Genomic DNA, 15,714 nt, shown 5'->3' with positions numbered 1-15,714 from the left:
CTCACACTGGAATGTGTGGGGATGTTGATTTGACTCTGTCATTGGGGCCCTTCCGGAGTAAAGAGATGTTAGCTCACATCTCCCCAGGAAAAGTCATGTGACAGATGCCAACCACAGTGGGCCAGGCTGGTGGCAGAGCTGCCTGGGGCATGAAAGGGAGGTGACTGCCTGGGGCGTGCAAGGGAGGTACTAAGTTAACAATATCCGGGCCCACAGCCGGGTGAGATGGCCTGTGTGAGATGGACGGACGGAGGTTGTCTGGCTGGACGGCATGGGGATTGCCTATGGGCAGCAGAGGGCTCTGCTTGGTATTCTTTTGGGTTAGACATTTCCTCACTCTCCCCTCGGGCTGGCGTCCGATTTGTGTCAACCCTCTTCGCCCAGCCTTCCAAGTGCTGGGGTCACAAGTGGGAGCCACCACCCCTGACCAAGGCCGGAGGCTGAAGCTGGGAGGCTGGTGGGAAGGTTGCCATGGTGACGTGAGCAATGAAGAGTGCCTGATGAAGGGTGGGGAGCCGAGGGAAGTGGCGAGACCCTGGGACCCTGATGCGAGGATGCGAGCAGAGTGGCAGGCTGTGGGCTGAGCCCGGGGTCTGCTGCTGAAGGAGGTGTGGGCAGGGCTCAGGACAGGGCTCGTCAGAGGCTGTGGCCAGTCCTGCACATCGTTTTGAGGCACTCTAGAATGCTGCTCCAGTGAACTTACCAAGCCCCAGAGCAAAGTATGGAGAGGATGGGGGGAGGACTCGCAGGTATCGGCTGGTCGCTGTGGTGTTCTGGAGAGCGATTACCATCTGTGCAAAGAAGGGGGATCCGGTGCCGTGTGAGGTCAGGCTTGATCGCCACCCTACCCCTGTGTGTGTGTGCGTGCCTGCGTGCGCGCGCGCGTGCGTGTGTGATGCCAGGTGCTGATCACCTTTGTGTGAGCTGTTTCTTTTTAGGACTGGATCAGTCTTTGTGTAGATCTGGGTGGCCTTGGACTCACAGAGATCGGTCTACCTCTTAATCCCGAGTCCTAGGATTAAAGCTGTGTGCCTGGCTTCTATGGCTTGTGGCTGACTTTGCTCTCTGAATCCTCAGGCAAGCTTTAATAAACTATAAATAATGTATCACCACACTACTGGGTGGTACCATTCCCTAGGCATGGGATCCTGAACTATACAGGCCAGGAGAAGGCTAGATGGATGCGGAGGATCCAGATTCTGGTCCTTGTGCTTGCAAAGCAAGCGCTTTACCCACTGAGTCATTTCCTGGCCTATTTTCAATCCATGTTTGCACTGCTGCTATAATCCAGCACCATCAAATTCATTCTGGTCTTCCGTCTTTCTTTACTTACAAATGTCCGTAGCTATAAGACATGCTATTCTGGTTTATGTACACATACATATAAATGGCATAGATTGTTTTTAGGACATATTTTTTAAATTATGTGTATGTGTGCACGTGTCTGTGTGGGGGTACGCCCATGTGCGTGTGGGCATCTGCGGAGACCAGAGACATTGGGATCCCCCGGAGCTTGAGTGACAGGCAGTTGTGAGCCCTCTGAAGTGGAGTCTGGGGTTCAATCATAGCTGCTCTTCAAGAACAGTTACTGCTCTTAACTGTTGACCGTCTCTCAGGCCAGCTTTTGGCTTGTTTGTTTTTTGATTTTTTGAGACAGGGTTTCTCTGTGTAACAGTCCTGGCTGTCCTGGAACTCACTCTGTAGACCAAGGTGGCCTTGAACTCACAGGGATCTGCCCGGTTCTACCCTCCTAGTGTGCCACCACTGCCTGGCCCTGCTTCGATCCTTAAGACAAGGTCTCAGGTAGCCTAGTCTAGCGTCTGATGCCCTGAGTAGCATGGGACCCCTATCTATCCCCCAAGCATGGGAGGACAGGCGTGTCCTGTCTCACCCAGTGTATGGTTCTTTTTTCTTTTTTAAAGTCCTGTGCACCAGGGAGACTTAATGCTGTGCTGCTTATCCTCCTTTAACATACTCCAGAGGGGATGTTGTGCAGGGAGCTGTCACCCACCAGCTGCTGAAGCCAGGTGACAGGCTTATGGGTGTCTTTTTTCCTGCTTCTGGGTATGGTCCAGAAATTCCATGATGTAAAGTAAGATTTCTACCTCGTAAACTGGTCCAATCTCATAATCCGTGAAAAATCCAACTGACGGCTTAGCCAGAAACACGGGGGTATCCGCATAGCTGTGGGAGTTAAGGGGAAGGAAAGGCTGTGAGTTTCATCTGTCTGACCCAGTATAAAGCCGTGACTCATTCATTCACGCCGAGGATGTGGTGGCAGACTGCCCTAACCCCAGCTGCTGGGAGGTAGAGCCAGGGCCACTGAGAACCCAAAAGGAAAGAAATAAGGTCATCTACGCCATCAAAGCTGTTCACAATAGGCTGCTCCTTGGGTTTTCTGCTCATTGTTTACTAAGCAGCTTATAAGACATCTTAGGGCTGAAGAGATGGCTCAGCACATCTTGCTGTGGTAGAGGGACCAGGCTTGGTTTCCTGTACCCACACTGTCAGGCAGCTCACAGCCACCTGAGAGGACAAACAAAGTGAACTTTTCTGGTCCACCACATCCTCCCAGAGACAAAAATCCCACGCGATTTTTGTTAGGTATTTCATCACAGTCATGAAAAAAAAAAAGTCACATAGAAAGGTCAGGTGATCATGGGCCGCCCAGCCCCAGCTCATTTGGATGCCCATAAGGAGACCACACCAGCTCCCAGGGCTTTTTTCCTCCCTTTCTGACTCTAGGTAGGTCTGGGGGGGGGGGTCAAAGGCCACCAGTGGGTCACCCTGAAGGTGTGCTTTCTTTTTCTTCTGAGACACTACTGTGGCTTGCCAAAGTCTAGGGACCTTCCCCAGACCGACTGAGAGCCTCCCAGCCTCTGTAAGGGTCAGAGCTCCTGGGATTCTGAGGGAAGAACGCACCTCAAGTCCGGCTCTGCACTCAGGGACCCTCCTGTCCCTCTTCTCGCTGGCTTCCTTGAAGAGATGATCAGGGACTTGCCTCCGTGTGGTGTGTTAGGCGGGAAAAACCGCGGGTTTTTCAGGAAGTGGTTCCGAGCCTCCATCCTGGCGAGCAGGAGTCTCTCCAGGTCCCTCTGAGGCACCCTTAGGTGTTTCATCCACGCCTTATTCTTTGGCGTACTTGCCTTCTGTGAAGCACATGGAAGCAGCGTTGATAACAGGCAAGGGGACCGCCCGGTCAACCGCGCGAAGCGCAGCCAGCCAGCCGGCCGGCCGGCGCTGACTTCGCCGTGCTCATCTGGACTACCTCCCTGCACAGACTGTCTGGCCCAGCGAAATTCGGGTCTAACCTTGACGGTCTGTTTGCTCCTTTGCCTGGCCTTATGAGTGGAGGCCCAGCTGTCTGTGGTGTGCTCAAACTCGTCGAAATCGATGGGCTTCTTGCACGACTCCTCCGCCTCCTTGTCCCGCTTTGCCTGTAGCATGAAACGCCTCTCACAGCTAAGTGTCAGTTTCAAGCATCCGGGGGTGGGGTTTCCTGTGGCACCAAGGAAGCACGAGTGTTAGCTATGTCCCAGCAAGGAGGTGGGTGACCAAATGAAACCAGAGCCACGGTCGGGCCCCGGTCCCTTCAAAGCTTTCTCGTTCACAACGCCAAATGTTGCTATTCAGCGTATGAGTTATTCCGGGGACTTAACCCCCGTGTTCGGGACAGGGCTACAGGTTAAAATATCTTCCCATTTTCCAGAATGGTTGATTAGCATATAAACAAGTGGACCATTGCTAGACACACGTCCTACGTGTGAGCAATTCTTTAAAAATCCTTCTGTGAGGAACCAGCCTTTGTGCTGGGCTGTTTTATATCTCTAAGACCATGCCCCCCAAGGCTAGACGGAGACTTCTGTCGTTAGCAAGGATGCAATCACACACACACACACACACACACACACACACACACACGTCTTCCCCTCCCTCGCCGTCTGCCCCCTAGCCCATCCTCTCTATTCTCCATATTTGAAAAAGCTGCTCTGTTCCTGAGTGGAGAAGACCTTGGTCCACTGTGCCCGCATCAGTTATTTGCTCATTTGCTTAACCGAGTCTTCAGCTCCTCCCTTTGTGGGCTCATTCAACTACATCTAGACATTTCTGGATTTCTAGGGGCTGGGCAGCCAGCAAGGGTGTCGAACCCACGTGGGAGAGATGTAACTTCTGCCTTGAAAGCATTGAGTAGTGAAGAAAAGACAGCTCAGATGACACCAGTCACATTCAATCATGAGGGAATAACACGGGTGGATGAGGTGGATCTGTTACTGGGGGATGCCCCTGCGGGGGATGCCCCTACAGCTACCTCGGGAAGCCACTGCAGCTACCTCCGGATGTCCCTGCACCCTACCAGGGTGTCTGAGGGCACATACCTTTGGGCGCTGAGCAAAATGGCATGGGATCATTGTAGTAATCCTCTACGCAGATTAAGCGATGTTTTTGCAGCAACTCGTTGTCTATACACCACCGGAAGACTGTCTTCACTGCAGAGAAGGGAACAGGACAGGGGCGTTTAGGCCAGACCCAGGGAGGAGATGCTGAGCTGAGGCCTCTGTGCTCCGGGCCTCCACTTCCCAAGCAAATTCTCAGAGCTGTGGCCAAAGGTTTCCCAGCCACTCGGTGGAGGCCCACACCTGGGCAAAGCTGTGCACTGGGTTATTGAGATTAACTACTCTATGTGGAGTCTGCAATGGCATAAGACAAAGGGTGGTTGATGCTACCATCAGCCCCAGCTCTGGGTTTCCATGAAAACAGCTGGAAAAGTACACACAAATAGCAAAGCAGCAACAATTTCTATTTAAAGAGACAGTACACGGCACACACTCCGAGGACTACTTGCCCTAGAGTGCCCAAGTGGCTCTGCTATTGTTTGGGACTTCTGTTTCTGAGGTCCAGTGGGAAGAGTTGGTGGCTAGCTGGTCCTGTGAGTGGGTCTGTTTTTGTTGATAGATCTGGATTATGCAAGCTTTTCTCTAGTGTGAATGTCCTTTCCCACGAAGTGTCTGATTTTCACCGTATGTGTGCCTAATTATACATAATTAGGTGGTGGTCCATAGAGAAGTTTCCCTCGGAGGACAGTTTGCCATACTATGCATGCATCCAAAACTGGCACAGGCAGCTGTTAGTTCTTGTACATGTTCCAAGGCATGTATGGCAACAGGGGAATTATTGGGGGGTTTTTGTTTTGTTTTTTCCAGTTTTTCAGTATGGCTTTGTAGACCAGGCTGGCCTCAAACTCACAGAGATCTGCCTGCCTATGCCTCCCGAGTGCTGGGATTAAAGGCGAGCGCCACTACCACCCAGCTGGGAATTATTGTTGTGGAAAGAATTTTTTGCACCGTTTGAAGTGGGGTGTATGTGCAGCTTGAAGTAGGCAGGGGTCTCGGGTTGTTTCACTACTAGGAAAGCAGTGTGTGCCTGTGGCTCGCACTGAGGGAGAGTTCGGAGCTGCTAGACATTCCCTCTGCTTCTTGCCTCAACCGAATGCTCCTCTTTACCTGTGGCTCTGCTGGCAGCTAAGAGTTTGAGATGTGCATGCAGAGTGAGCCCTGGCCACCAACAGAGAGGAGCTTCCTTGTCCCTTCATCTCGGAAGCCAGCGGGCAATAAATACAGTTAACTCCCACTGTCCTACTGGCACTTTAGAGAAAGTCATTACTGGAGTGGAAGTTGGTGTTTCTGGTCGATGAGCCAAGAAATAACAGCAAACGCACATGCATATATAATTTACATGTACTATAATACTCTTGTCTAGAAACATTCACTAGAAACAGATGGCAAATGAGGTGACCTCTGGGAGATGTGAGAAGGGACTTTTGCTGGGTGGTGGTGCTCGCCTTTGATCCCAGCACTCGGGAGGCAAGAGACAGGTGGATCTCTGTGAGTTCAAGGCCAGCTTGGTCTTCAGAGTGAGTGAGTTCCAGGACAGCCAGGGCTACACAGCTACAGAGAAATCCTGTCTCAAAACAAACAAACAAACAAAAAAAGGAAGGTGGAAAATGGACTTTCACTGTATTTTGATTACATTTGTTTGTGTATTGAGTGTTGGGGTTGCATGTAGGTGCCACGGTGTATATGTAGAGGTCAGAGGACAAGCGGCAGGAATCGGCTGATCTCCTTCTATTACATGGGTCCCAGGATCGAACTCTAGTTGTGAGTCTTGGCAACAAGTGCCTTTACCCTGCTGGGCCATCTCATCAGATTTGTACTTTAGAGTAGTTAGAAATTGGGAACTCAAATTGAGAAGGCCTGACAGTTCCCATGTCCCTCTGCCCCTGTGCATGTGTAGCCTTCCCCAATTCTGGCATCCTCCACAGAAAACAGATGTATCGCCACCACACGAAGTCCATGTCTTAAGGGAGAGCTCGCCCTTGGTGCTACAGTCCGTGTTTAAACAATCTATAATGCTAGGTATGCCTGGGGCCTTCTTGTGCTGTATTAGAAGTTCCTTTGGGGGTTGGAGACATAGCTCAGTTGGAAGAGTAATTTCCTGGCATAAAGCCATGGGGCCAATCCCCAGCATCCCGTGATGAAGGGACACCTGCTTCTGTCCTCGTGGGTGCTGACAAGGATCCCAAGGTTTGGCCTAAAGTTAACCAGCAGAGCCCTGATGGGAGATGTCATTCTGTATATGTTTCTCATATTGGTTAATAATAAAGCACTGTTGGCCAATAGGAAAGGAAGATAGGAGGGACTAGGAGACAAGGAGGAAATAGGAAGTAGTAAGGAGGAGTCAAGATGGAGAGTCTGGAGAAAGCAGTATGCCGCCGGCTCCCCGGTAAGAGAAATACATAGATCAACAAAAATGGGTTAATAATTATGATAGAGCTAGCCAATATGAAACAAGTAACCGGGCCAACAGTATTGTATCAAATACAGAGTCTCTGCGTATTATTTGGGGCTGGTGGCGTGGCGGTGGGACAAGACCAGCGGTGGCAGGCAGAAAAACCGTACTCGTTACAAATGGCGCCCACGTGGTTAATAAGAACTTCCACTTAAAATTTAACAAAAGCTTAAAAAAGGGTTTTAGAAACAAAAGAACAGAGATAAGCAAGGTTTCTTGGTAACAGCATTTTTCTCGGTTGGACTCTGTTTTGTGAGAGACAAGCAGATATTTGCGCGGCTCCTTTAAGGGAAGATTCCTGACTCAGCATAAGTGGCAAAAAACAGCACAGCTTTTAAATAACTCTGCTAACAATTTATTGGTGTGTATGAGAGATGGCAATGGCAGTGACCACATCTCCAAGCAGGCAGCATGCTTTCTGGGTGGCAGCGCTGTCCAAGGCGGTGAGCACAGCTTTCCGTGCTGGCGGTAAAAGTACCCGCCACCATCTTTGGTAAACCGCGGCTGACACAGCTATGACTTTCATTTTAACAGTGTTGTTGTTTAACAGATAAAGACTCATGGCCAGAAAAAGATAAAGATTTACAGTAAAGACAGATTCACATTAAGAAAATGTGCTAAAAGTTTACAGTGAGTTTTAAAAAAATACATAGGCATATAAAAAAAAAAGATAAAAAGCTCAGAGAAAATCTGGTTACTGTATGCTATTATGTTGTCTCTACATTGTTTGACTGCTGAAAAAATAACAACAACTAATAAAGGAAATGCTGCTAGATTAATTCAATTTATATATTTTAAAAATGCTTTGACTCCAACATTTAAGTTCAAGGACAAGTTACTGGGAAAAAGGATTTCTATTTTTGTTTCCACAGAAATTAAAAAGCTGTGGATTCCTTCCAGACTAATGTGGTTTGAGCAAGCCAGACCCCCTAAAACAGAGTTCCTGATGATCCAACATTCAAAACAACTTAAATAAAACAGACTTACAGATTACAGCCAGGATTTCTGCGTCTTCTCAGGATCCCCCATGACAGCGCCCCCTGTCAGCAGGAAGTAGTTTGGAAAGAACGACGCCCAAATTCCCAAATATTGTTTATAAATGTTTGTTTTCATTTAAATGGACTTGGTTATAAATGGTTAATGATCACAGCCAATTCTTTTTAAAGGTAAAAAGGGAATTATGGTATAGATATGAATACTTTGTTTTGGAATGGATTTTCATTTATTGATACAATTTAAGGTCAATTTTGTGATGTATATATTTCTCCTTTTGTTTAGGTATTGTGTTTATATAGCTCATTTAGAAATGTAATGTATAATGTAGTACAGATTATAGATAATTACCTATGATAGTCAAAGCTTAGAGTTAAGTTAGTTAGGTTTTCAAGATAAACAGAGATGTATTTGAGATAGATAGACATTCTTCAAACCTTTCAAAGACCTACAGAATATGGCATTTAAAATGGTTTAGGGTTTTTCTTGACAATGAGACATAATTGTTCCTGGCAACACCACCTGCATCAGAAAGGAAGATGAAGATGGACATTGAAGAAACTCATTATGGAGTTTACTTCCAATATGGCAAGACTAGCCATTTGGACAAGATACTGCTCTTGTCTGGACTGTTTGACTTTATGCTGTATAAACTGGACATGCAGGATCCACAGAAAAGTGACTGCTGATTCAAGATGGACATTGCTACAGAATTCCTGCTTCATGGAAGAGTCTGCGAGACAGTATGCAGGACACAGAGAAAAGTGACTGACAAACTGTGAATACAAGAAGACAGTTTAAAGTTTCCTGCATTGCTGAAGAGTCTGCCAGACACACTATGGCCTATGGGCTGAAGATGGAAGATTACAAAAGAACTTCGGGTGACCAGGCAGTGAGTTGTCTCTGTCATTTCTAGAGCTTATATATTATCCTTCTGTGGTCTTTGAAGGAGTTAAAGACAGGTAGTTATGGTTATAGTTTTCATTAGTTAGGATTAAAGATTTGTTACTTAGACTTTAGACACACAAAGATAGAATAGAAGATAAAATATTTTCTTCAAATCTTGCTAAATGTTAATGGACTAAATATTGTTAACTGTGAGTCTTACTTGATAACTGTTGTATAATATATTTTGCTATGTTAAGGTTAAAACCCTTCTTTTTATTTAGACAGAAAAGAGGAGATGATGGGAGAGGTCATTCTGTATGTTTCTCATACTGGTTAATAATAAAGCACTGTTGGCCAATAGGAAAGGAAGATAGGAGGGACTAGGAGACAAGGAGGAAATAGGAAGTAGTAAGGAGGAGTCAAGATGGAGAGTCTGAAGAAAGCAGTATGCCGCCAGCTCCCCGGTAAGAGAAATACATAGATCAGCAGAAATGGGTTAATAATTAAGGCAGAGCTAGCCGATAAGAAACAAGTAACAGGGCCAACAGCATTGAATCAAATACAGAGTTTCTGTGTGTTATTTGGGGCTGGTGCGGCAGCATGACAAGACCAGAGGCGGCAGGCAGAAAAACAGTACTCGTTACAGAGCCCGAAGCAGAAGCCACTCCTAGCACAGCGGAGGGAAGGGAAGGGGGCCGAGCACGGGATATTACAGGCTAAGGAAGAGGAGGCCAGGGGAAGCAGAAGTTTCTCAATAAACCGTCTGATGGCAGCTCCAAAATGCACAGAGGGCATGGCTCGCCGCTCGTGCAGAGGGTTGCATCTGGTGGCTCACAAACTGCCTGAAACCAGCTGCTGGGGAGCTGATACTCTCTTCTGGCTTCTGAAGGCTCCTGCAGTCATGTGTATATACCCATACAGACACGCACATATACATAATTGGAAGTCAATCACCTGCAAGCTGCTGCTTCTGGAGGCTCTCCTTCCAGAACTCCCTCGGGGCGTTTTCTGATGGGACCAAGGGGGAAGACACACTTTGACAGTGAAGTCCCTGACCCCCTTGACAGGGATGACTTTGGTAGGGAATAATGGCAGTGCCAAGGGAACACAATCCAGCCTCGTTCTTAAGGACTTTGGTGATGGCCATGTGATGTCGAGAAGGATCTTCCTCCCTTCTCCTCAGGCCTCCGGGGGGCTGGAGGTCAGGATGGGAAGAGCACGTGCTGGAGAAGCCAGAGGCATCAGCTCCTCTGGCACTAGAGTTACAGGCAGTTGTGAGTTGCCTGATGGGTGCTGGGAACTGCACTCAGATCCTCAGCAAAAACAGTGCATGCTGTAATCACTGAGTGGTTAGAGCATCCACCCCGCCCGCCCACACCTGTAGCACTGACCACGCCCATTTGGGCATGGTCACAGGTGTGGACATGATGGGGTTGGGAAAGCTAGCTCTCTCTCTCTCTCTCTCTCTCTCTCTCACACACACACACACACACACACTTCTGGTCAGGTCACCGAGGGTAGCCTGGGTGGATCCTTGGAGCAGGAACTTGCAGTGGCCATCTGTTTCTTATGTGACTCCTCCCCAAATAAAGTTATAATAACCTATTTTGAGCCTAGTCCTGTGAGTCTTGATCCGTGCATCCACACCACCTCCCCAACCCTCACCAAGGCAGTTTCTTTATCAGATCACTGAAGGGTATCTTTCCATATCAGACCTGGACCTGTAAAAATCTTTTGCTGGCCCTGAAGATGGCCTTCTTCCTTCTGGGAAGTCTGGACTTCCTTCACTGTCCCCCAGGCTCCTGAGCACAGCACTGCAAGTGGCTGGTTATTCCAATCTCCACAAGCTAGTGTGGACCGGACCGGTAACCAGCATGAGCAGGTAAGTCACCCTATAGAGTTCTGACCTTTTAAAGGCTCCTCGACCTGGACACAATTGTGTTAGTGGGTGGGGAAAGCCTGCTTTGTATCTGATAGAACAAAAACAGTTGGGGGGGTGTCTCTGTCACCAGTTAACGATGTCCTGGGGTTGGCTGCCCTGCCCTGACATGCAGGGACCAGATGGACCTCTGTAAGGATGGTCTAGGCTCTTTTTTCCTCTACCACTTTTGAAATAAAAGAAAACGCGGGGCTGGAGAGGTGGCTCAGAGGTTAAGAGCACTGGCTGCTCTTCCAGAGGTCCTGAGTTCAATTCCCAGCAACCACATGGTAGCTTACAATCACCTGTAATGAGATCTGGTGCCCTCTTCTGGCAGACAGAACACTGTATATATAATAAATACATAAATAAAAATAAATTTCTAAAAAATTAAAATTATATATAAAATATATGAAATAAAAGAAAATGAATCACTAGCAGAAGGATGAGAAGCCAGATGATGTCTGATCACAGCTGGGTTCCTGTGTGGTGGGAGGTGGAGGCAGGCAAATTCCTGGGGTCACCGGCAAGCCAGCCTAACCTACCGGGAAAGCCTGGCATAAAAGGTCAGAGGAGGGAGAGGAAGCCATGGAGAGGAAGCTGGAATCTAAGTGGGACCTGTGGGCCAGGAACCAGCGTCACACCAATGCTAAGTCCCTGGCTTGGAGAGTTAACTGCTGGCCTTGTGGACCACCGCTCTTCTGGAGAGTCCAAACACCCTGCTTTCGTACTGACTGACTGTCATGCCTGTAACTTGCTCCCCATGTTCAGGGAAGGGTGGGCAAGGGAGTGGATGTAGTTCAATGCCATCAGCTGGAAAAGCAGAGGCTTCACACCTACCTGGGGGCAGCTTGATAGGGGTCTCCAGGACATGTAGTCTGTTCTGTTTGGTGGCATGTACTGTTTCTGCAAGATCCCGTGCACGGGCCTGGATGATATGCCTCTCCAACATGGTGACTTCATCCAGACGCTGTTTATAGATCTCTCGAACCTGGCGGATGTGCATCAAAATGCACAGGAATCTGATGAGAGCCCACATCTTGGCACCACCCTATGACCTTCGACATTAGACACAGTTTCACAGTGTGGTCAGTAAGAGTCAAGCTTGGCACTCTGTCTCAACTCAGGAAGGGCCCTGCTCTCGAGCTCCATCACACATAGGCAGCGGACTTCCCCTAGTGCCGGCCTCTTATCCCATTGGAAAGGACTCACCTGAGGCGGCATATCTTTGTAGCTTCCACATCTAGTATACATAAAGCTGTGGCTATTTTGATCCTAACAGAAACAAGATCAGGCGATGTGCTATCCAGATAATACCCAGGTGATATACTGCATCTTTGGAAGGGCAGGAGACCGCAGAGAGGGCTCTGCTGCTAACAGGTGACCTTCCAGAGGACCCGAGTTCAGTTCCCACACCAGTCAGCTCGCAATTGCCTGATACTCCAGCTCCACGGGAATCAGCCATTCCCTCCTGCCTCATGTGTTAACACACACATACACATACATAAACATTAAATAAACACCTTTAAATGCCGCCTGTTTCTTTGTGTGTGGGTGACTACATACGCAGGAGCCAGAGGAAGATATTAGGGGGTGTGTTTCTTCCCCTTCACCACATTCTCTTGAGACAGGGTCTGTCACTGAACTTGGAAGCAGGCTTGACGGCCATTCCCACCTTCACCCTCAACAGTGTGGGGTTACAGGCGGACACTCGGCCATGCCCAGTGTTTTATGTGGGTGCTGCAAGCTCTCTCATCCACGGAACCTTCTCTCCAGGCCCCGATCTACTGACTTTTCCAAGTTCCTGGGTCCCTGTCTCCTTCTGTGACTTAATACCGCTTTGTTTTGGTTTTTTTTTTTTTTTTTTACCCTAGCAAACCCCAGAGTCCAACATGGTTGCCCTGGCATATGCTTCAGGACTAGTTAAATTGGCAAGCCGATCAGCCAAGCTCCTTATCCGTATTCGTGAGACTGGAGGCAAAGTATTCACAGGGCACTAAGAGAGTAGCAAATGGGGAGAGCACTCCTCATTGCTTTTCTAGGACTCAGAGATGTCTGTTTAGTCATTCTTATTTGCCTTATCTATTTGGTTATCTATCGGCGAGTGCACGTATGCTATTGTGAGCCTATGTATGGATGGCAGAGAACAACGTATGGGACTGAGTTCTCCCCCTCTGTGGATCTTGGGGAAGAAAACTCAGGTCGTCAGCTTCAGCAGCAAATGCCTTGACTCTCCGATCCATCTCCTCAGCTCTAGCCATTCTTTCAAAGTAGATAAATGGGTACACAGTGGAGGCTAGGAGATGGTGGCTAAATCTTCTTGTGGTCAGGAAGCCTCCTCTGACAAAGCAGTAGCCAGAGCAGCCTTGAACATAAAATACTGTGCTTAACAAGTTGGCTGTCCCATTCCTTGGACATTCCAGAAAGCCCAGATCCTAATTCTTGGATGCAAGAGTCAGAGTCCTACCCAAAGCCATCAGTTAATGATTCTTTACTGAACTGGCTCACTTAATCCTGAAAACAAATACAGAGTAGATTTTGTCATTATGGAGGGTTTTTGTTTGTTTGTTTGTTTTTTTGTCTCACTATTGTAGCCCTGGATATGGACTAGAACTCTCTATATAGACCAGGCTGACCTTGAACTCACAGAGGTCCGCCTGCTTTTGCCTTCCAAGAGCTGGGGTTAAAAGTGTGTGCCACCATTCCTAGCATTGCCCTTCCCTCCCATTACATATGAAAAAATCTAAGGCATACAGAAGTTAAGAAAGAAAGAAATGCCTGAAGTGGCAGGGGCAGGGATAGAGCTGGAGGAAGTATTGCAAGCGTGTGCTAGTCAACACACAATAAAGCATTTCTGCTAGTCAACACACACTACAGCATTTCTGCTAGTCAACACACAACACAGCATTTCTGCTAGTCAACACACACTACAGCATTTCTGCTAGTCAACACACAATACAGCATTTCTGCTAGTCAACACACAATACAGCATTTCTGCTAGTCAACACACAATACAGCATTTCTGCACACTACAGCATTTCTGCTAGTCAACACACAATACAGCATTTCTGCTAGTCAACACACAACACAACATTTCTGCTAGTCAACACACAATACAGCATTTCTGCAGCCAGAAATGGGAAAGACCAACAGCCGCCGAGCCTGTGAGGAGACCTCAGATGGAGAGACCAGTGCTTGAAACAATCAGATTAGAGTTGTCTCTGTGGGTAGAGCCGTGTCTCTCCACAGCAGTAACTAAGCAGTAACTGCAGAGCTCCACAGCCATCACAGAACTGAGAACAGGGAACTGTTGAACTGTGAGCCCCCCCCCCCCCAGAGGGAGTTCTCTGTCCTCCCTCCCTCTCCCCTTCCTCTCCTCCCCTCCCTCCCTCCCCCTCCCTCCAAGATCACAGAAGACCGGGTGTAAACAAACAAACAGACAGACTGGGGAAGGATGGAATGAGGTGCCACCACTGGGCTATTGAACTCCTGATTCCCACTCCCTGCCATGGGGGGGGGAGGGAGGGGGCGTGTCACAGCTCAGCAGGAAGCACTTGCGCCTGCGCAGCCATCTCACCAGGTGTAAGTCACTTGTGATGGATTCGGGGTTACTGAATTCTCACTGCCTGAGACTAAGCACGGCACGCAGTAGGTAGTTAATCAATGGTCCGACAAGGAATTAATGAAGTTGGGGTCATGTCGTGTAAGGGGCAAGGAAAGGACAGAAAGGAGTGGAGAAGGAAAAGGACCGAGAGGTTTCCATAAGGGAGAGTCCTCAACTGTGGGCCGGTGGCAAGGGCAGGCTCATCGAGGAAGACTGTTTTGTCCCCAGTGCAGAAGAGAAAACCACGTTGCTGACCTAGAGATCCGAAAATATGGGCAAGAATGCCTCTGCCATGTTTGTGGTGAGTCACCCCAAGGGAGGAGGGTGATTGGATTCCATCACCCCCAAGGAACAAACCGTCGAGCGGTGTGCCCAGTCGCTCGTTTCATTTATATTTGCAACACAAGACGTGTGTGTGTGTGTGTGTGCGCGCGCGCGCGCGCGCAGAGAACGGAGTTGGAGATGCCACTTTTACTCGTATGTGTAGAGTTTGGACAGCATCCCGCGCCGCACCCTGAGCATACCCTGGAGTCCGTACCCGCTATGTACCTGCTGCAGCTGGTCCACAAACTCCTCGTGGCGCGCATCCTCACTGCCGCGGGCGTTGATCAAACTGTCACTCAAGTCTTTTCCGATCACCTGGGCGGTGTACAAGTTTCGGAAGACGCGGGCAAGCAGGTGTGAGATGTCCTGCGAGCGCCGCGAGGCGGGGCGCAGACGCAGCATCTGCGGCTCCGGGATCGGCGGGAGCGCAGGGAACCCGGCGCGGAGGGACCGCGTGGGGAAGCCGAACTGGCAACCATCGGTGAAGGTGCTCCAGGACCGCAAGAAGGATTTTCTGGTGAGCAAGTTTGGGGTGCTGGAGTCGGCCGGGTGCGGGGTGGACTCCCACAAGGTCTCTAGGGATGTATCGCCCGGGGAAACTGCAGATCGCTGCTCTTCCAAGCTCCCCGGCTCCATGGCAACGGAGACGCTGCAGACTCCGCGTCCCACTTCTGCTTCCGGCTCCGCCCCTTCCGTCTGCTCCCGGAGAACGTCATCCGTGTCGTCATCGCAAAGGCTTGCATTTCTAACGTCTAGCTAGGTGTTCTAGGCTGGCCTCAAACTCAGCAGCCTCCCGCCTCCCCCTCAGCTTTTCGCGAGCTGGACACAGGTGTGTGCTACTGTGCCCCTAACATCACTTTTATTCTTTTCTCGGGAAGAATGTATTTTTACTTTGTGTGTCTCCGTGTGTCTGTGTGCACGTGAATGCAGTTGCCGGTGCAGGGAGGGCGTCAGATCTCCGGGATCTGGAGTGATAGGTAATTGTGAGATCCCCTGACACGGTTCTGGGAAAATGACCTCTGGTCCTCTGCCAGAGAACTACATGTGCTCTTAAAGGATGGGCCACCTCTTGGGTCCCAGCATCGCCCTTCCTACAGGTGAGTTTATTATGAAGTTTAATGGACAGAAGGATTCATGCCGG

General features: G+C 49.1%; 1 protein-coding gene across 1 annotated transcript in view; it reads right to left on the bottom strand.

The window, feature by feature from the left end:
* Dlec1 (DLEC1 cilia and flagella associated protein) overlaps positions 1-15,209 on the bottom strand; it is a 45,468-nt gene extending 30,259 nt beyond the window's left edge. The window contains exons 1-7 of the mRNA XM_051202267.1: positions 14,799-15,209; positions 11,486-11,636; positions 4,377-4,487; positions 3,312-3,499; positions 2,923-3,149; positions 2,106-2,184; positions 704-791 (exon numbers count right to left, since the gene is read on the bottom strand). Coding sequence (XP_051058224.1) covers positions 704-791; positions 2,106-2,184; positions 2,923-3,149; positions 3,312-3,499; positions 4,377-4,487; positions 11,486-11,636; positions 14,799-15,209 — 1,255 coding nt within the window. The remainder of the gene's footprint in view (positions 1-703; positions 792-2,105; positions 2,185-2,922; positions 3,150-3,311; positions 3,500-4,376; positions 4,488-11,485; positions 11,637-14,798) is intronic.
* Positions 15,210-15,714: the final 505 nt, after the last annotated feature.

The sequence above is a fragment of the Phodopus roborovskii genome, unplaced genomic scaffold, assembly GCF_943737965.1.
Source record: "Phodopus roborovskii unplaced genomic scaffold, PHOROB, whole genome shotgun sequence".
Taxonomy (NCBI): Eukaryota; Metazoa; Chordata; class Mammalia; order Rodentia; family Cricetidae; genus Phodopus; species Phodopus roborovskii.
This window is presented reverse-complemented; position numbering and strand designations above follow the sequence as displayed.